This window comes from Ochlerotatus camptorhynchus, unplaced genomic scaffold, assembly GCF_037179485.1.
Source record: "Ochlerotatus camptorhynchus isolate MF236.1 unplaced genomic scaffold, CSIRO-AGI_Acam_v1.1 ptg000510l, whole genome shotgun sequence".
Classification (NCBI taxonomy): Eukaryota; Metazoa; Arthropoda; class Insecta; order Diptera; family Culicidae; genus Ochlerotatus; species Ochlerotatus camptorhynchus.
The window spans coordinates 464,645-486,951 of record NW_027040994.1 but is presented as its reverse complement, the minus strand read 5'-3'; the positions used below and the strand labels follow the sequence as shown (position 1 = coordinate 486,951).

The window sequence follows — 22,307 nt, the reverse complement described above, 5'->3', positions numbered from 1 at the left end:
TTATGCAGAACATGCAGGGGTGAGTGAAATAGCTTGGGACTGCTTGGGACCGTTGTTCTGGTACTGAGTGAGCCAAAAATAATAATGATTTTCTTCGGGACCTACTAGTCTTAGAGTTACCTCTATGTTATAACTCTGTAGTCTGAACGTACTATTAAATGCATAAAAAAATGACAAAATGATACACTCTTTGCACACTGTCAAAGAATCATTGTACACAAAATCAACTTTGAGCAAAACCAAAACAAAAATACTATCCCATCTGGTGGATGATGGCACAAACTTCTAAGAAAACTCTATTACAGCGAACCACATTATTTTAATGGATTTCTTCGCCAGTTAGTCGTCTGTCACTTCGTTTGTGGTACTATTATAGTACGTTCAGACTACAGAGTTATAACATCCCTAATAAACTGGTACCATACACTAACGATATCATAGATGGTTCGAACATACCACATAAAGTTGGAATGATATCCCGAATTGGTGGTTAGGCGCTTCTTATGGTTATTGTTTATGCGGGATGTTATAGCGCTATCTTGATGGTGGTTTCTGTTCTGCAATTATTTGATTATTTGGCTAATCAAATGAACTTGGTTTTCTACCTCAGTGTTGTGAACGTAAAATTCCAATTAGAATAGACGTAAACAACAATTCGATGTCAACCTTTCATTAGAATGAAAGAGCGAAACTGCTTTTGAAAACAATGGCTTCAACCATACCAGCTGGTAGCCATACAAACTAACCATACCAGCTGATAGAGAAACATAATTGGTACAGTTAATTTGCATATTGAGCTTTCATTCGCGGGAAATCTACGGCAAAATTAATTCTTTACAAAAGCATTTTCACCTTTTTGACATATTGATGAAGAATTTCAGCAATATTTTTCTACTGTGTACCCTTCTCCAGCTGTCAGAGAAAAAAAAACATCGAACAAGGTTTGAGTGTATGAGTGTCACCAAAATTAAAATTGACGCATGATAGTAGTGGTGCATTCCATATCGTGTGGTGATTCGTCATTCGTCCAAAGAGCAAGCACTAGTCTGGAGTATCCTTATGTATCTACGAATATTTTGCCTTTTCCGTTTCGTCCTTGTGTCTAACCAAATTGATTGTTGATATTATGGTAAAACCAGTTTCGTTAGTAACCAATTGTTAAACGCGTTAACATGCTTCGTGGCCAGTGCGTCCGATTAGCGCCTGCAAAGATACGGAAGTTTCCATTGCTGTGAAGAAAGTGTGTGAAGAAGAAGAACGAAAGGGCCACTCCTGTTTCATTGTGTCTCGCTGATGTCGGAAGTTTTTGAGTGGTTCGCTTTACACTAATTTCGTGCGAAAGTCGTTAGGTGCTAACCGGATTTTTTCATTCGCAAAACATTAAAGAACAGTCAGTGATATTAGGATCGCAGATCCACTCGCTACTTCACAACAATGATGAAAAGCTTATTCGGCAGGAAAACTGCCAAAGATAATGACCGGAACAAAATATCGGAGATTGGGTTGCCCACCAATGTGGTGCATGGACTTCATGTCAGCAAGAATAAACTTACCGGTGATTTGGAAGGGCTGCCGAAAGCATGGATCAGGATCATGGATGCATCCATCACACATGATGAACAGAGTAAAAATCCTGAGGCGGCATACCAGGCAGTTAAATTTTACAACTACTCCATCAAGAAGAAAGAACAGGCAGAACCATTCAAGCCATTTATCACTGAGGATGCCATCCATGAAGAAACTGAATCAATCAACCAGTTTCTGGATATGAAAAATGCTCACAAAAGCGAGGATTCAATCGAAAGTAGTGAAGAAAATTTTACAGAAGTTAGTACGCCACCACCTCCATTGCCCAAGAAGGCAATGACCCTACCACCGAAGCCACAGGTTATGCCCAAGCCCACAAACTATCCAAGGCTCTCCAAGGGAATTCAAAACCTTAACCTGATGGAAAGTGGAAACAAAGAGACTATGATTATACATAGTAATAACACGGCATTGGATAATCATAAAAGCGCCTACGAGTTGGTCAATAAAGTCGACTTGGACGCTGAGAACGAACTTATATTGCGGCCAAAGGAACAGAATGCCCGTATGCCCAAAACAGATATGCAAGTTTACAAAGAGCTGAAACGGATTTGCAACATGAATGACCCTCTGCAACGGTACGAGAAAACTGTTGAAGTAGGTAAAGGTGCATCCGGAGTAGTATTTATAGCGCTTGATCGTCAAACGTCTCAAAAAGTCGCGATCAAGACTATAGATATGAAAAACCAATCGTCCAAAGAATCCATCCTCAATGAAATCAATGTACTGAAGGATTTCAATCATAGAAATTTAGTAAACTTTCTCGAGGCTTACTACCTTGAAGCAGAAGATCATCTGTGGGTCATTCTGGAATATATGGACGGCGGACCGTTGACGGATGTGGTGACAGAGACAGTGATGAAGGATCGTCAGATTGCAGCAGTTTGTCGTGAGGTTCTGCAAGCGGTCAGTTTTCTTCATTCGAAAGGAATCATCCATAGAGATATCAAATCAGACAACGTGCTCCTCGCGCTGGACGGCTCAGTCAAAGTTACTGATTTTGGATTTTGTGCCAACATAGAAGGGGACGAGAAGCGTCAAACTATGGTGGGTACTCCTTATTGGATGGCACCGGAAGTTGTAACACGCAAGCAATATGGGAAAAAGGTTGATATTTGGTCACTGGGAATAATGGCCATAGAAATGATTGAAGGGCAACCGCCATACCTAAACCAAGCTCCTCTGCGAGCGCTTTATCTGATTGCCGCCAATGGGAGACCCGACGTCAAGAGTTGGGATAAATTGTCAGACAATCTGAAGGATTTCCTCGATTGCTGCCTGCAGGTGGAAGTGGATCAGCGAGCATCCGCGGACGAACTGCTACAACATCCGTTCCTGCAGGACTGCATGGAGCTGCGAACCTTGACACCATTGATCAAAGCTGCCCGACGTTTACTGAAACGGGACAACTATAGTTAGGTCGTGCAATGAAGAGAAAAAAAAGATGATACATGTGCCGATATGGCTGTGAAATAAAGTGCCTTAAATTTACTACCGAACTTCATTTTCAATGAAGGAAGAAACGAAAGTCGTGTGTGAAGTGTGAACAAAAGATAAGGTTTCGACACTTTTCTTATGATAAGAGCCCGTGTTTCAAAGGCAAGACAAGTAAGATTACAAGAATGGAAAAAATGAAAACTGATTGGAAATGTATTTTAACATGTCATACTTTATAGAATATGTCATATCGTCCAGTATGTTCAAGAGTGTGTTGTGTGTTGGAAGAAATTTTGAAGATAAGAACATGTAAATGTGTAGCGAAGTCGAAGTGCAAGAAAAAGAAATGACTGTAGTATATAACTAAAATAATGCGAACCGCAACCGTCTTTGACATTCCCGAATTCACCGGATTGTATGCCATTGCAAAAAAAAAACTCAAATCAATTACTAGAACTAAGGCCAAAAAAAAAATAGAGTAAGGTGGGCAAAAGTTCGTTTTGAGGTTTCGAAGCCCGCACAAAATAAAACTCAATGTTTTAGCACTTGTTTGAAAGGTCTTTTGGAGCCAGATTTTCCTCTAAAAAATCACAAAAAATGGTCTTATTTTCAAAGAATTATAGGTAAAAGTTTGTGAGCCATTGCCATATTGCTGAATCGTTTTGAACACTTTCGGAAAAAAATCATTATAGCTACGAATTAATTGAAGTGCATAAAGTTTTGAAATATTTTAATTTTTCAACTAAGGTCCAACTTTTGCCCAGCTAACTATATTTGATATCATTTAAATCTCTGCAGAGAACAGATTCAAGCAACTGGCAAAGCATTTATGTTTCAATAAGCTCTTCGAGCGTTTATCCACTTTGAATGCATTATAAACCGTTACAAAAGATGAATTTGCCCGTATGCTCTAAGCGCTACAAATGATAAGATAGACCAACGTCATTAGAGGCACACGAAAATTGGGTGACTCATGCATGTTTCCCGTTATTCTTCTGTAAACCCTGACGTGAGAGGCCTTTCTATACCTGCATAAATCGTACATCACGAAACAAGGGAAAGAAGAATGCTTACTTTCGTTTTCGTTTCGATTAAGTAAATTGGCTTCTGTACAAGATCATCTTCTAATTTCCCCTCCTGGTGTTGATTTTTTTCTCCGGTGCATGTTTACACAAAACAGACAGAACTGGGGAAATGTGTGCGATGATTTGAGAATTTGCGTGCATACTTACAGTAATGAAATAACGACTTGGAGTGGGTTGTTTTCAACTACTTTTTATGTTTTATTCGCTTTACCTACACATTCTTACGACTACGACTGGATTGGTTGGATAATTGACTCGTAAATAATAATAAAAATATGAGACACTCGCAGGCAGTAGACGTACGGAAAGTGATCGTTGCTTGTGGTTGAATAAGCGGATCTAAGCGATCTTACATTTACTGCTAAAAAGAATGTACATCGCACGATCTGCATGTGTTCATCTATACGGAAGAGAAGATCATCATTGTCAGCGTAGCCAAGCACTGCATCCAGTATCGAAGAATAGATGTATCAGCTAATTGCTTTTACGGTGCTAAAATTAGTTTGACCTTACTCGTTACTATGACTGGGGTTACATTTCCGCAATTGATAAAAAAAATATAGAAATTTGTTTATTGGATTTAATAATCTGCTGATACCACAAGCAAGTTAATACATCGTTTATCCTATGATAGACAAATACGCAAATACCCATGGTGTGGGCATCGATACGGTGCGACGTCAAAACGGCGCTGATTTATGATTTCGATAAGCATTAGGTAGGGGAAATTGGCTCTAATGTTGGCCTATGGATCTGGATCTGGAAGTGATGTGATTTGAGCCGAAGCATATTTCACTGCCCTGTGCGACATAACAGTCCCATTAGCATTTTTTGGCGAAAATGAGTAATACATTGGAATCAATTGTCAAGAACCATCACTTTACAATATAGGGGAAATGGCTCTAATGTTGGCCTATGGATCTAAGATTGGGCGCATCGCTAAAAATCTACTATTCATTAATTTTATCTAGATGAACGCATTATTGGGACGGTACTAATGGATATTTTTGGTCGCTATTGAAAATTTAGTCGATTGCTGAATGTATGTATGGGCCCAAATTAGGGGCATTTAGGCCGGTATTACATTCATGTCCCCAACATGACAAGTTTACTACTTTGTTCAGAAAATGTCGCGTTAAATACCAAAACTATGTTGTCCCATCCAAAAGAGCCCATGGAGAAAAAAAAAATCTTAAACAGCATTTTTCTCAGCCTGCTGTTTTAGCGAATGGGACAAGCTGTATCAAAGAAAATCGCGAAAAATTTCTGCTCTTACTCTTGTGTTTGCATGAGTCTGCACGCCGGCGCCGGTGGTGTTGGGGTAAGCGTAACTGCTTTCTCACCCCAATGGATCTGTGTTCAATCTCAGTCGAGATCGGTGGGATTTTTTTTAAATGTGTATGAGATCTCGTTGTCTGCGTATTGAAGAAAATGAGTATTGAAGAAGCTCCTTCGTCCTGGAACATCCATCTTTGATTTTTTTTTTCTCGAACAAGTGAAGAGTGGTATCTATGGCAGCAGAGAGAGATTCAGCGCTGGCTCTCTAGATGTCCTCAACAAGCTTGAATTTCAGTCCAGAAAGATGATACAAGGATTCCAGTTTGCACCGAATCGGAGTCAAAGAGGTGACTCGGCCATTCATCACCGCAAGCTCGAAATCGGGGTGAGAGTAAATGCCTGATTCTTTCATACAGAACTCAGTTTTCTGTCCACTCGGGCTTTTCCTTTGTGAAACCCTGGTAAGAGGCGAAATTGTTCTTATCTCAATGGGAGCACTACGACAGCTTTGAGGGCGGCGGTGCACAGGTGAACTAATAGATGTGACTGAGGGGGCGTATTTTGCCTCTCTATCAGAAGCCGGAGCACGCAATAACAGATCGTTAAACTGGAGAAGTGTAACTCCTAGTTGTTTTTGGGTCTCATATGTTCCTTTGGAAGCATAGTTGACTTGGGCAACAAAGCTTTCTATTTATTTTCCTCGTAGTTCGAAGGCCTCTGAATGTTATTGGGCAGTAGTGTTTATATTGTCCACAAGAAGGGAGATCTTCCTAACAGCTTTCTCCATTGATTCCTCCGTGGCCAGGAACATTTCTTTTTCCAGAGAGATGATAGCCGTGTACAGCATGTCCACAGAACCTGGAAGGGTGAGAGTTCAGATATGATCCTACTTTGTGTGGACGGTGCGTCAGCTCAATACTGGCTCGGCGTCACACCATGCTCGTGCTTCTGGAAGTCACTATGACGAATTCCCAACTCATATAAACGGCTGATATACAAGGGCCTCTTTTGCATTAGGAGTGAGGCTCAGGAGGCGATATTACTCGACCATCTCATCATGAGTCGTATTGAGTTTGTCGGGAACTCCTGGCTCATCCTCTTGGAAGACTCCATCTTTCTCATCTCCTTCTCCATAGAAAGCTGCAATGTCAAGCACAGGAATTGGGGGGGGGGGGGCAATCCAGCAATCGTAGGGATGATGGGTGTAAAATGTCCATGCCAAAGTGAATTGATATTTAAATGCAATCCCATCCTCCAACATATGGATGGGACTAGACTATTGCTAAATTCTTGTTTAAATTGGTAAACACTGTTTTCGAAATACTGCGGGGCAAAATGCACTTACTTATTTCATGCCACGGGAGCATGCATTTTTTTTTCTTTCTTTATTGAAATTCAAAGGATCACGCCTGATAATTATGCTTTCCACACTACAATTCCGGGAGCGCATTATTCCCCACTTACAGTCCCAAATAGTAATGTTGAAAATAACTGCCATGCCATTCAATCGAGCCGAAATATGAAGGATGTACCTAACATCTTGCATCAATCAAATTGTTAATTTTGGTAGTGTTAAGAGATACCAGCTGTTTTAAGAAATAAGTATTCTTGAATGATATTCTACTAAAATCGTTTTCCAGTTTTATGAATTTCAACATTTTTTTCTATATGTTACATTATGAAGCGATCAATTTGCGTTTGAATTACGGTACGTTTAAAGTTCACCATATGGTTGTAATTTTTACACCTCATATTATCAACTAACAGCTAAAATATAAAAAAAGAGGGGGCGCATTTTGCCCTACTGCATTATTTCGTGAAAATCGTGTACCAAAAACAACCGCGTAAAAACAAAATCTTGTATTGTTGGTTGCAACTAAAGTGTGATAAAAGTACACGTTTACGTCAAATCATTTTGTTGACTTCGGAACACTTATTTTTTGCTTCGTAAGGAATAAGTGCGTCGGAGACAACAAAATGATTTGACGTAAACGTGCGCTATAAATATATTGATGTAGATAAAAGTAGCATTTTCGAGTGCGAACAAATATCATTGCGTTTAGAAATATAAGTTCTTTGACAAGATACTGACTGAAAATCAAAGTGACATTTCTCGCTGGCATCACTGATCACCCTATGCATCTAATGTCGCTAATGACGTCGAAAATCGTTAGTCCGACTAGCGCACTTCGGTTTAGTGCTGCCGCCCCTACAAAACTTACCAAACCTACTTGCCTCTGAGGTTTAAAATTTGTTGTGCATGATCATCACCGTTCACCGGTTTAAGACTTGCAGTCTTCTAAATATTACAGAAAAAGATAAATCAACATTGACCTTTACGTGCAAATTATCCTCATCATTTTTTAACATTTCAGTACCAATTTCATATGATATGCGAAACTGTTTTTGTAAACATTGTTTTCATTCAACGATATCACAAACAAGCTATAACTATGATAAAGTAAACATTCATCCATCTGGTGATTTTGTTAGTTTGCGATTTTTTTATTGCGAGAAATCGGCGATTAGTTATTGTTTACAACAGCAGTTTCGTTCTTTTGAAATGTTGGGGTCGATTTTTATCTAGTTTTTTTTAGTTTTCATGGCTGATTTGGCTTCTACAATCAGCCATGATAGCGGCCATGTATATATTCTACCAATTTTATCCTTACGAAATTTTTAACAACATTCTGTTCAATTTCACGGAACTAAATCCACAGTTAAGGCTGGTCTAGTCATTGATTTGACGCATCAATTGAAAAGATGCACATATTTCCCTACCTATAGAATAACCAATTTGCATTAAACGTTAGAAGCAAATACATTTGACATCCAATCGAAAAGCAGTAAGCTCAAACTTATAATAATAACGCCTATTAGTCTCAACATTACCCACACATGGAAATAGAAACATCCTTTTGTATACTTATTTAAATAAATAAAAAAGAACTCATTGACTGATTCAGCACACAAAACGCAACAGAAAGAGCACATTTTATCAGACAATTAGGGGCTGTTCATAAACTACGTAGACAGTTTAGGGGGGGGGGGGGTGACAATTATCCACGGCCCATACAAATTTTAAATTTTTTGTATGAACAATTGTCTACGTAGGGGGAGGGGGGGGGGTCAAGAATCCTAAAAACTGTCTACGTAGTTTATGAACAGTCCCTTAGATACTTTTTTTTTGTAAAACTTGCAGTATAAGTATTTTTGATAAAACTTTTTCGCTTAGACAGCGATCAGTATACACATATAATCAGAACGTAAGCATTAAAATGTACGCAACAATCACAGCAGTAGATCAATGATCGCAATATATATCATGCATTTATACGAAAATCCATCAGTTTTTGTATATTCTAGAAAGCGTAGCTAAAACCCGTCTATTCAAAGCACAAACATTACGAACAAATAAATTCCACGTATGTAGTGTAACTTTTCAATAATATTAGTCATATTTTAGATATGTAGCAATTTAGCTATAGAACGAACACCATTCTGCAAACTCTTGTCAATGACTCATTGTAAATAGTATGTTTTAGTATAAAAAAATCAAATCGGAACGCAGTATAATCCTAAAGTTGTCAAAAATGTAAATTTGTTCGATTTTTTCTGTCTATTCTATATAAATTGACTATATTATTGGGTATGATACTACTTCGACAAATTACCACATAGGCGGTAGTAAACTATAAGATATAATCACAGCAATAAGGTTTTACCGAAATTACTTATATAAGAATGATGTATTGCTCCTAAGTTCCAATGCGACAATATAAAATGTAATTTACCCGACATGTGTAATGTTCAACGCAGATATATCCGAAAGCCATATTTGCAATCGATGATTACAAGTAGCCCAGTATTAAATCAGCTTCAATTCAACACTGCTAGTACTAACAATTCCTTAATCAGCATTATGCAGTACTTCTAAGCATGACAAGGACACAGGACAGGAAAATCACATTGTAGTTTGAAAGCAGTACACGTGTTATGGTGATAGGGTAGAGAACTACTTAAGCATAAGTGACCATTTCCGTCATAACGAGCAGAAACATCAAATACCTATATAAATGATTTCGACGTGAACGAATCAATCATACGTTTGGTACGATAGTTTAGTTCAAACACGGTCTATAAGAATGCATAATATGAATATTTACATTAATTCTTCTCAGACACAAAAGAGACGCTCCTAGCGAATCCATTGTTAATGCCTTCATCCGTATGCCGAAGCGTATCCAACGACGCTTCAATGTGTTTGGACGAAATTGAAACTCGTATGACGGCATTGGAATCAAGGATCAGTGTTAGATTTTTAACAATATCTCAACAATTTATGACTTTTTATCAAATCCAGCGATAGCGACGCCGGTGGTGTAGTGGTAAGCGTGACTGCTTCTCAACCCCAGTCGGCGCAGCCGGGATTTTCTGTCTCTCCCTGGCGTCGGTAGCATTGGTACTCAGTACACGGATAGAAATCTCCTTATACCTTTTGGTAAATTTCTATTGCTGATTATTCATAAAATGTATAAGTCAACTAATTAGCAGACGCCTTGCAAAAAGTTAATGAAGATCATGTGTCAAATGAAATGTATGAGCAGTCACACATACCTTTTATGCATTCTCATAGGACATATGTGGTTTGTCTTATGGAATGTAGGGGAAATGTATGTAATGTCGGCCTAAGTGTCCCTAATTTGGGCCCATACATAAATTCAACAATTGACTAAATTTTCAATAGCAACCAAAAATATCCATTAGTACCGTCCCAATGACGCGTTCATCTAGATACAATTGATAAATAGCAGATTTTTAGCGATGGGCCCAATCTTAGATCCATAGGCCAACATTAGAGCCATTTTCCCTATAAGGATGATATTTTGCAAAAATGTATAAATGAAACACATGAATAAAATAATTGATTTTCGTTTCGTGTACGGAAAAAAAGATCGACAGAAAAAAATCCAGCGATACGTATGGAAAAGTAAATAGTTTAAGAAGTCATCTTTGATAGAAACATGAATTGTTTATCAAACCCGTTCGTAAAAGAGAATTATGGGTTAAGGCCCAAGCGCAAAGACAGCGGAAGCGGAACGGCAGCGGCAGCGGAAAAGCCGCCCACATTGCGTTTGGACCTTTATGCTTAGTATGACGGAAATTAGATCTTAACCCTATTATTCTATGTCAATGGATTACCGTACATACAAAGTGACGGCCCCTTGTTCGGTAATTTAAAAATATTTTTATTTTACACACAAAGCAAAATTTCAACAAAATTTAAAGAATTTACCATATGCAATATTCAAGTGATGTTATATGAAAATGCCTGCAGTTGCCTGAGGTCTACACTATTCACTGTAAAAAAAATGGCTGCTACTTTTTGCTATATTTTGAGTAATTGACATTTTTAAGCATAACTATAAACTTTATAAATTATAAAGTTAATAACTTTATAATAAAGCATGATATATAAAATAATGGGTATTTATTGGATGAGTCAAACCATTTTGATAATTAGCAGAGTATAAAACTCATACATTTGACGTGTATAGGTGAAAAAAAAGGAAAAACGCAATTTTGGAGGTTAGTTTTCTTAATTGCCCGATATCTCGCTTAATGTGAGTCATAGAGTTTCGATGTCTGCCACAATATTCTCAATACTTCAAATTACACAACTTTGCCGTAAAAACCATTCGGCTAGGATGCTCCGTTCAAAAGATAGACTCGAACTAATATGAAACTTTCAAAAGATGGCGCTTTTAATATTGAGCAACTTTGTAGAACATTGTATCGCTGTAGAAAGCTAGAGGTTTTGGCCATGTGAATGGCTTCGCTGCCCCACTGTGCGGCAGTGTGAAAATTGAACAGAAGTTGAAATTGAGCGAAGAGCCATTAATGCGATCACTAGCTTATACATTGATGGATGAGGGGATTTAAGGTATGTCCTCAAATACACAGGCAAAAGAGTGCGCGATTGACTTGCTCGTATACTTTCTGCGGCTTTGGAATAATTCTAGCGACGTTTATCACTACCTAAATTCCCACGTTGCCGAAAGCATTTCCAGGCGATGATGTGTAATAATGCAACTCTTCTTTATTCAACTATTGGTTTGCTTCTCTAGTAAATTTTCACACTCTAGCGGAACTATTAATCTATTATCTTCAGAACTTTATCTAGCTAATAAATTATCGCAATAAAGCTTCATATTGATCTTACACTCATACAATTCGACACATTTTTATTGGCGAATTTCTATGTAAAATTATACATGATTATCATGTGTCCACACATAAACAGAATCCACTGAGAAGTATACATGAAATTTATAAGTCAAATGAACAGTATGTTGTTGCACATAAATTTTATGTCTACACATAAGAACTATTTGTCCGACACATATATGTATATATATATATCATTTGTTTATCACATTGCGAAAATTCATGTGTGGTTCACATAAAAATAATCATTGAATTTTTATAAGTGTAGTATAGCATTCCCTCCTAACCTTTAAAATCGTAAACTTTTTACGTGTAAAGTAACAAAACACTTTGATTGAATAAAAATAAAATGTAAAAAAATTGTTAAACCCGAAAATGTTCTCAAAATGCATTCAGCTCGAGAGTTGTATGACTTGACAAGTTTCAAGTACTTTTGACCTTGACCTATATTTATTATGTCTTTTTTCATCCCAGGTGACACCTTCAAGTGATTAAAATGCTTCCCTTTGAAGTTAGTATCCTAGCTGATTTTTAAATTGTATAGAGGTATATTAAAGGGCGAACACAAAATTATTGCGACACATTCAACAGGGCATAACCTGAGTGGTGCGAAGACGGACCTCAAAATCGAACCACTTTCGAGCTGTCAAATCGAACCACTTTTTTATCATTGTGGTTCGTTGAAATAGATAGAAGTATTGTTATCGTTCAAAATAAAAAATAAATATTTTTCAGTAATGTTTTTGATCTTTTTAAAAACGTGATTCGAAACGACTCAAACAATTAAAAATAACAGTATTATTGCGTATTTTGGACCAAAGTAGACTCCTGCGCTGAAAAAAACCCCTCCGATTTTTTTTCGCTCAGGAACGACTGTGACTTCGGAGAACGTTCTAACGAGATTTGTGATGATAGTACAAAAGTTCCAGGAAATTTCAACAGATTTTTCCCGCGACAGAAGAGGTTTCAGTGGATATTTTAGTTGCTGCCAGCGAGTTTCACACGATTTGGAGGGAAGTCAAATCGTTGCCATTGGAGGTCGCAGGGAATTTCGACAGCACTTCCATAGATATCGTCGGCCACATAAAATTTGCATCTGATTTGCAACAATTTATACAAATAAAAATTACTATGTTTGATTGCAAGTCAGGTAGAGGATGTGTCAGGGTTTTATTCTTTCTTGACTTCCCTGAAATGAAAAGTATATTTTGTATATTTCGTACTGCTGAATCCTTGGGAAACCTGAATAGGCTTCGCTTTTCGTCGTGTACATCTTTATAATTGCAAAAGTGAGCAAAACACTTCATTCTGAATTTTATTCCACTCCGTAAAAACTCCAGCTATGAACAATGTTACCAAACAATCACAAAGTCACGAATCGGCTCTGCACAAAAAGCCGTTTGACACTTCTCTCTACCAACCGACGGTGATGAAACGTTTATTTCAACACTACCAACATGAAGAAAATTTCACTTCGCACCACTCAGGGCATAACTTTTTTACCATTGGGTAAAAATCAACCAAATTTTGCACACTTTCTCATTTATGTGTATTGTGTACATGCTGTCAAACTCGAAATCGTGTTTTTCGATTCAACGAAAATGGAGGTGAACCAACGCGAGTTGAGAGAACAAATTCTTTCCAAACACCTGGAATTTCCTGACCTGTCGCACCGGCAGTTGGGAAAAATGCTGAACATTCACCATTCAACCAACAATCAATACGAAACTAACGATTTTAAATTGGCTCACCACTTTAGTAGCCTATTGGTCCCAAGCAAACGATTAACGTACCCTATTCTAGTTGAAATTCTATTACTACACTATGTTTGTTTTGATTCGCTATGAAAGTTTGACAGATAACATCAGGGGTGTGTGGATTCATGCAGAACATGCAGGGGTGAGTGAAATAGCTTGGGACTGCTTGGGACCGTTGTTCTGGTACTGAGTGAGCCAAAAATAATAATGATTTTCTTCGGGACCCAGTGGTCTTAGAGTTACCTCTATGATTCAACCGTCTCCAGAGTGTTGAAGCGGTTCCAGGAGCGGTTGACGTTGGACCACGGCAAAGGAGCTGGAAGAAAACCGGGACCGGAGAACAAAAAGACGGAGGGAAAGGTGAAGCGGATGATTAAAGCAAATCCCAACGTCTCAAGCCGTGATTTGGCTAAAAAGATCGGCAGGTCGCAGAGCTACGTCCAGAATGCAAAGAAGAGAGCTGGACTACATACATACAAGGTACAAAACTTCCCAAACCGCGATGAGCGGCAACAATCGACGGCTAAAACTCGGGCACGGAAGCTCTACGAGAAGATGCTGACAAAATATGGCTGCTGTGTGATGGACGACGAAACGTATATAAAAGCCGATTTTAAGCAAATTCCGGGGTTTGAGTTTTTCACCGGCAAGAGCAAGTTCGATGTGGACGACAAATTTAAGAAGAAGAAAATATCGAAGTTCGCCTCCAAATATCTCATTTGGCAGGCCATCTGCTCTTGCGGACTGAGGAGTGAGCCTTTCGTGACAAAGGGCACAGTAAATGGCGAGATCTACAAATCTGAGTGCCACGAGAAGCGCCTTTTGCCGTTCTTGCAGCAGCACGACGAAGCTCCGCTATTTTGGCCACCCGCATAAACGCGAACCATAAATTGACCTTACCTAAAATGGTTAAAAATTGTTTATAATCCCTGCTGAACTTCAACTGAAATGGTTATGGAACTTTACATGAACGTTTAATGATAAAGTTTCAACCTTATGTATTATGGTTTTTTGGAACTGGACCTTACAAATAATGGGTTGTTAAGAACCATTACCGTTCCAAATTCTTGTTTTCTCCATACATTTTCGGAAAGAGAACTATATTAGAACCTTTTAACTTATGGTTTGAGAACTTTAATGGTAATGGTTATGGTAGTCAGTAAGGTCCACGAATGATTTTGTAACATCGATCAACTTTATGTGGAATATATCGCGAATTGGTTGCCTGTAATTTACTGATTACCAATTCACGATATATTCCACGTAAAGTTGAGCGATAATACAAAACCATTAATGGACCTTACTGACTACCATAACCATTACCATTAATGTTCTCAAATCATAAGTAAAAACGTTCTTATATAGTTCTCTTTCTGAAAATGTATGGAGAAAACAAGAATTTGGAATGGTAATGGTTCTTAACAACCCATTATTTGTAAGGTCCATTTCCAAAAAACCATAATACATAAGGTTGAAACTTTATCATTAAACGTTCATGTAAAGTTCCATAACCATTTCAGTTAAAGTTTAGCAGGGATTATAAACAATTTTTAACCATTTTAGGTAAGGTCAATTTATGGTTCGCGTTTATGCGGGCAGATTTGGCATCATGCAACTATTCTAAAAGTGTCCTGGAGTGGTATGAGGCCAATTCTGTCCATTTTGTTCCAAAGGACATGAATCCGCCAAAATGTCCGGAGCTGCGCCCGGTGGAGCAGTACTGGGCAATAATGAAACGGGAACTTCGGAAGAGCAAGAAGACAGTCAAATACGAGAAGGACATGTTAAGAAAATGGAAAAAAAAACTGAGAAACTGGTACCGGATGACACTGTAAAGACTTTGATGGAGGGCATCAAGCGAAAATGCGTTCAATTTTACACTCAAGGCTCCATCGATTAACTTTTCTTTTGATTTTTGAAGTAAATATATGTATAAAACTACCCTAAAATTTTGGTTTGATTCTAAACATTATAAAAAAATTGGCATGACATTTTCGGTGTCGCAATAATTTCGTGTTCGCCCTTTAGACTGATGCAAAATTTGACTTTTTCGCTCCACAATACTTAAACGATTCCAAATCGGATCCTGACTAACCTCTCAAAATTTGAACCCCTTTGGTGAGAAACTGAGATGGCACAAACCATTTGAAGTTTATATGGGAATTACTATGGTAAAACCAAGATTTTTGTTCATGTCTATCTAATAATTCACCATATCGGTCTGCTTCAAAAGATTTCAACTGTACTTGTAGGAAATTTTCCCAGTTACAACTTTACTTTTTGATTAAATGCAAGGATCGAAAGTTATCAATGGTTCAATGCACTGATGTCTTATGATCATGCTCAATCAACTGCTCAGCAGGCAACATTGGTGTTTCTGGGGCGTTGAATAGGACACCAAAATCTTGGCTACTATGTCACACTGCAAAATACAGTGTTCCCTACAGAGCAGCTGCTTGATCATGTCATAAGTTTACCAATCTCTTAAATAATTAATAACTTTTTCCTGTCTCGTTTTACATAGAAACGATCTTGAGCAAAGTTGTAGCTAAGAAAATTTTCTTTAATAATGGCTATCAAACTGTTTCGCAGCTCAATATGAAAAAAGACTAGAAGGCAATCAACAAAAAGTTGAGATTTCCCATAGTAATTTACATGTAAACTTCAAATGGCTTGTGCGAAGTCTGTTTCTAACCAAATGAGTTATAACTTTGGGAGGCTAATCAGGACCCGATTTGAAACCATTTAAGCACTGTGGAGCGAAAAAGTCAAATTTTGCATCAGTCTAAGGTATATGTTCCAACTACGCTCACACGTTCCCACTATGTCGCACCACAAAAATACGTATGGGTATGTCACAATTCACAATAGAAGCACACCACAGTGGAGCCATAGTACAAACATTTATCCCAAATCAAAATAAATCATAAATAAGATTAGTTACAATACCATGCACAAAAATGGTTGTTCCCTGAGTAATACTTCAATGAAAACAACAATGAAAGCTTGTCACGCATTTAGAAGGAGCACTGTTGGACATATTCTGAAATATTTCAGTAGCATAATTCCATTGCAAACCAAATAAATCTATATGTGTGAAAATAAATAACATAAAAGAAAATAAAATAAGAGTGATTTGCGGCGCACCCAATGTCAGTGCCTATACGTAAGCGTACTACGAAGCGGCTCTCAAATAAAGGAGTAACAAATGTGATACTATCACTGCACACCAAATTCTAGTTTTGATGTTCGGTAATTTTTTTTACGGTTTTGATCTGTAAAATTTAATTTCTATTGAGTGATCTGTAAAATTGCTTTAATTTTCTTCTGTCTGTCAAATAAATACAAGTTTTCGGTAATTCCCATGAAAATATTACTGAAAATTTGCTTCTATTTTACCGATGTAGTTTGTAAGCCATGAAATGTCATTTAATCTAAACTGTTCAGTAAAAGTTTTACCGATTTCCAGTGAACAATTTATAAATACTGACGAAAAATGTAAACAATACAGGAGTTCAGTAATTATTACTGAACGCTTCAGTTAAAATCACGCCTGTCAAATCTTCGTCAATTTCACATGTTAAGCGGTGTAAAATTCAAGTGTAAATAAATTTTAAGAAAATCGTGCGCATATTAGCAGAAAAAAAAACTTGTAAACCATTGAAATGGAAGACGTGTTCGATGAGATTAGATGTGCTAGCGGCCCGATGCGGAAGTAAGGGATCTTTTCATTAAGTACCATTTATATTATCTAAATGTTTTCATTTTTTAGCACTCAAATAAAATGGCTGGCGACCGCTGACTCGTTGGATAAACAGATTGACGAATTGCATTTAATAAAAGATATAAACAATATATTGTGCATGATTTGAACGGAACAATTCCCTATATTTCACGGTTTTTCAGTAAAAACTATCGAAAGAACTGTAATTTTTGGCAGATGACGAGCTTTCTATTTTTACCGATTATTTTGTAAATTTTACCGAACTTCGGTATTGAGTGATGAGCTAGTCGGTATTTTTTGACAGTTGAGTATACATTGCAAGTTTACTGATCGTTCAGTAAACCAAACTTTTACCGAACTGATTACCGAATGTTCAGCTGTTTGAAAGTCAGTAAAATGTTTACCGACAACTGTAAAAACAACTTGGTGTGTGCCAGACTAGATCTTTGGTTCTCTCATACAGTGGTTCACCAGAGAGTGGAAGCTTAGTAATCCCCATCGCCTACCCATGTCGCCAATCTATCGCGGCATGAGCCAGCAACGCCGGCCTTCAGTCTCCAACACTCCATTATGAAGCATAAAATTAAGAATCTCCTTCCGGCAACATGATCGCACAATTGGTCAAAAAGACGAGCCCCCAAACAGGAAGATGCCTCATTGAGTAGGGAGAAGCCCGACCTTTATCCACGAAATGTTATCAACAGGGAGTTGGTATTCCCACTCTCCCCGTCCAAATAACTTCAATCGGGTGCCCTGTTGGACCCTCCTTCCCTTTTGTATATGTATTTAAATGTTTATGTATATGTTATATATATAATGAATCCTCGAATGAATCATCACTTATGCGAGTCGATTGTTATGATTATTGTTAATAATGCTTACATTTCGATGAAGATGATGCTACCTGTTTTACATTTTATGTGATAGGGGAAATTGCTCTAATGTTGGCCTATGGATCTAAGATTGGGCCCATGACTAAAAATCTACTATTTATCAGTTTCATCTAGATGAACGCGTCATTAGGACGGTACTCATGGAACTCATGGATATTTTGGTCGCTATTGAAAATTTAGTCGATTGCTGAATTTATGTATGGGCCCAAATTAGGGGCATTTAGGTCGACATTACACCCATTTCCCCTACTTATTATCACAGAAGCCAACTTTGAATCGTAGACAATTCAAAGGTCCGTAGGTCCATTAACAATACACTCGTTTCGAGAAGGAGCTCTATGGTACAAATAGCCCGCCCACCGGCAGCATGGTGCAAAAACTACACTGAACCAATATGACATATTCCTGCTATGTGGAAGTCTAATAAATTTGCGCTATAAGATAATCCAATGAAAATGATATGATTGAAAATATGTGAGGTAAATTCTATATGAATATCTGATACATTTACAATGCTGATAATTTGGTAACTTTTATATGATCGTCATATGATAAATGAAAATCGGTCAAATTATAATAATTAACTGAAATGGATTTGAAACACATAAGCAAAAGCTTCACTTTTCACCACAATATAATATAGGGTAGAGAACTACTTCGGCTTAGTCGCCCATTTTGGGCCTATCGACCAGAAAACTTCAAATAAATACATGATTTCAGAGTTAACAAGTCAATTATGCGTTTGTTGCGATTCTTTAGTTAATAAGCTACCGAACGAAGTCAATGAGAACGCGTGATATGAAAGTTTGCACCCATAATTCCCAAAAACAAAAGAAGCGCTCCTACCAAATCAATTTTTATCTTCATCCGATAGGCCGAAGTGAATTCATTGGCGTTTCAATGCGTTCAACTCCCCGGCAAGGTGACAGATAATCTCAGTTTCACGTACCCACTTGCAAATAGTAGATGTCGCCACACAACGTAAACAAAGGGACTGCCCTTCACCGCCGCAATGGTATTTCTCTATGGGAAGGCAACTTTTTGTTTCACCATGTGTGGATGTCAAGCAACAAGCAAGAATGCCATGTGAAAAGAGCGATTTATGATTTTCGTGGTGAAATGAAATAAATCCAAATAAATTGGAACAGATTGATGGAAGTTTTTCTTATATAATCAAATAGAAATAAAAACACATTGGTTAATTCTATTATATTTTGCTCTTGAATATTATCAGTCTCGAGAATAATGTTTCTGAGCATACTTGTGCGGTGAAGACTTGCAATAAAAAGCCGTATTATTAAAAACAGTTTACTTCCCCATCTTTCTATTGAGGGGTGAAAAAAATACAAAATTGATTCTTATTCGCGGTGAGTAGCATGTTTGCTGTGTGAACACTAACATTTCGTATATTCATTCAAACATGAAGAAATAAATAAAATAAATTAAAATAAGCGTCTCTCAACAAAAGATATTCATAATGAGCTTCTAAAACGAATAAATTTCAGTGATTGTCTTTTGTTACACCCGTCCGTTTAATTAACATTGTTCCCCACCAACTTGAAGTTTCAAGAAACAGATGAGGCTATCTGTTTTTATGTTCAGTATTTTATTTACTTTATTTACATATCTGCATTCGCCCTATTCAGATAACACTTCTGAAATTTGTGAGTTTGACAGAACCATCAGCACCAAATTTTCGGAGTACACTGGAAATGTACTGGACTTGTCAAGTTGCCCCCGGGTTGAATGCGTTAGACCGAGTTTAGAATGTGGCCGAGTTTGGCGTCAAGAAGCAGTGTTAGACTTTTGACAATATCTCAACGATTGGTTTTTCTTTATCAAATCTTACGGTACGTACGGAAAGGTAAATAAATTTGGAAGCCATCAGTAGTAATAACATTCCTTTTGGTGCTAAACTGCGCTAGATTAAGAAAGACTAAGTGCAGGTTGTGCTTAATAGACCGGAAATGGGGTAATTAACCCTATGTGCCATTAATCAATCGAAGTAAAGTTTATGTAAAAATCAAATGAAATTTACTTCTTCTCTTGACACATATATTTAATCGATTTCTAAAAATAAATCGAAAAATAAACATCAGGCAGTGGAAGCTTTCACAGTTGTGTCTTTTCTTATTGTAGCTGATTTGGGATTCGATCAAAAACTGTTGAGGTGTGATGCTTTCGGTGTCTGCGCTCGATTCCACTGGGCCACGGCTGACTTCAGTATTGAGCTCGTTCAATTAGCATGAAGTAAGAACAGCACTCCCGACATGGAATGTAGTGCAACGTTATGCTCGTTTTGCTAGTGAAGAAAAACAGCACTGACAAATTTATGCTCCGTTTCGGTGGTGTCGTGTATTCAAATCTTTCTTAATGCTCCTGTGTGCAATAAAACAACGACTACATTATATGAGTTCATGGAACTGGTTCAAGAATTAGCCGTATGTAGAAGGCGTACATAGAATCTTAGCAAAGCAAATATTGCAGTAGAATCATTTTTTTCAATCTCAATACATATTTTTCCGGAACCCTTTATCTTATGGAACAATAACAAACAAGGATTATTCAATACAGTATCATTGTTGCCAGCTATATTTAGTTCGACTAATCATTTTAATGAGTGTACGATAACATCATTGAAAATTGTTTCAATAATTTATGAAGAACAATCATTTTATTGGGAGCGATATTCATCCCAGAAAACCATGCCAAAACAAATGTTTGCTGTTGGATTTCTTAAAAGGCAAATCTATGACTATATAATGATTGGGATAGATCTGTTTACAATCTATAAAAGTCAAAAATCAAAGGAAGCTATTACAATGAGATATACATGTTTTCCTATACTGCAAAGTTGAATGACTGTCCAATAGTTTCTACATGTCTGTTTACACGCGACATATCAACAAACGTCAAAAATCGTTAAAAGCAACTCCAATAAAATAAACATAGTTATCTTATAAGATATATCTTTTAGTGAGCAATATTCATCATGAGAACAGGTATATTTTACTGAATTGTCTCATAGTGCAAACTTATATGATTTTCCATTAGTTTCTAGATGTCTGTTCCCACCCTTTACATATCACTAGTTTTTCACCATGAAATATATCAGACAATATTCATATACAATTTATCTATCGCTAACCACGCTCGAAGCAAAGTATTATCAAGTACTAAGTATGTGAAATTACGATAGAAATCATTCCATATCGCAGTCATAATTTTTAAGTGATAATTTAATGGAATCTATCAATCATCACATAGAATGAATAAATCTGCTGACATTGCTATGTTATAAGATGGATCCAATAAACGGTACATGTCAATTTGTTTCAGTGTAGTCAAGGGGAGGGTGTGGGCAAAAATTAGGCAAATAGCGGCTAAATTGCATGTCTCTGCTGGGTAAGGGTTTCAGCCAACATTTTATATATTAATTGTTGTTTTATTCATGTTCTAATTTCTTAGACAAAGGAACGTTAGAATCCTATAAGAACTACTTACGAAATTTCACCAGCGCCGGTGGTGATTACCAACGGCCAACGGGGACCAACGGCTTTACTTCCCTTCCGAAGGAAGGCGTGATCAGAGATGTTATGCCTCAGAACATCCCGGCGGCACCGACTGGGATTGAACCCAGGCCTGCTGGGGTGAGAGGTAATCACGCTTACCTCTACAGCACCGGCACCGCTTGTTTATGAAACTTAAAAAAGTAATATAAGATATAGCAGACCAGAATCGAATTCTGAGCGTTCAGATGGTTGACTCCGTGATTTGTTCCCACTTCTATAAACCCTTGGGTATTATAATAGGAAAGGTGTATAAGAACCTCTCGTAGTACCTCATGTATTACGATAATCATTTATAAGTCGTACTTATGAAATGAATATCTCATACCTATGAAATTCATAAATATCTTATGAAATCAAAATTGTCCAGATTCATAAGACATGAAATACTTAAGATATTTTGCCTCAGTGTACCTTATGCATACGGCATAAAAAAAAACGTTACTTTTATTTATTTATTATTTCCACAAATAATGTAGGGAATGTGACTTTTTGTTTTAATAACTGTCAACAGCTACCTATCGTGCAAAATAAACAAACATTACGATGCTATGAAAGCTCCACGAAAGGTATTGCAAAAAATATAAGACATAATCGAAGAACTGATCATAAACACGCAGTGGGCTTTAAATTGTCATTGGATACGTTTGGTAATGATCAGTGATGAGAGTTTATAATATTTTTTGTTGATAATTCGACAAAATCACTGGTATAATGATTTATTACAGCCGAAAATTTGCATTTTCGCT

At 37.3% G+C, this 22,307-nt stretch overlaps 1 protein-coding gene across 1 annotated transcript; it reads left to right on the top strand.

Annotated features, from left to right (window-relative positions):
* Positions 1-961: 961 nt before the first annotated feature.
* LOC135712864 (serine/threonine-protein kinase PAK 1-like) lies at positions 962-3,726 on the top strand. Its single transcript, XM_065235932.1, has one exon. It carries the CDS (start codon positions 1,435-1,437, stop codon positions 3,004-3,006), a length of 1,572 nt encoding a protein of 523 aa, XP_065092004.1. The 5' UTR covers positions 962-1,434; the 3' UTR covers positions 3,007-3,726.
* The last annotated feature ends 18,581 nt before the right edge of the window (positions 3,727-22,307 follow it).

Bases quoted from the DNA above. Each gene is read 5' to 3' on its own strand.
- LOC135712864 (XM_065235932.1), top strand. From the start codon at position 1,435: ATGATGAAAAGCTTATTCGGCAGGAAAACTGCCAAAGATAATGACCGG.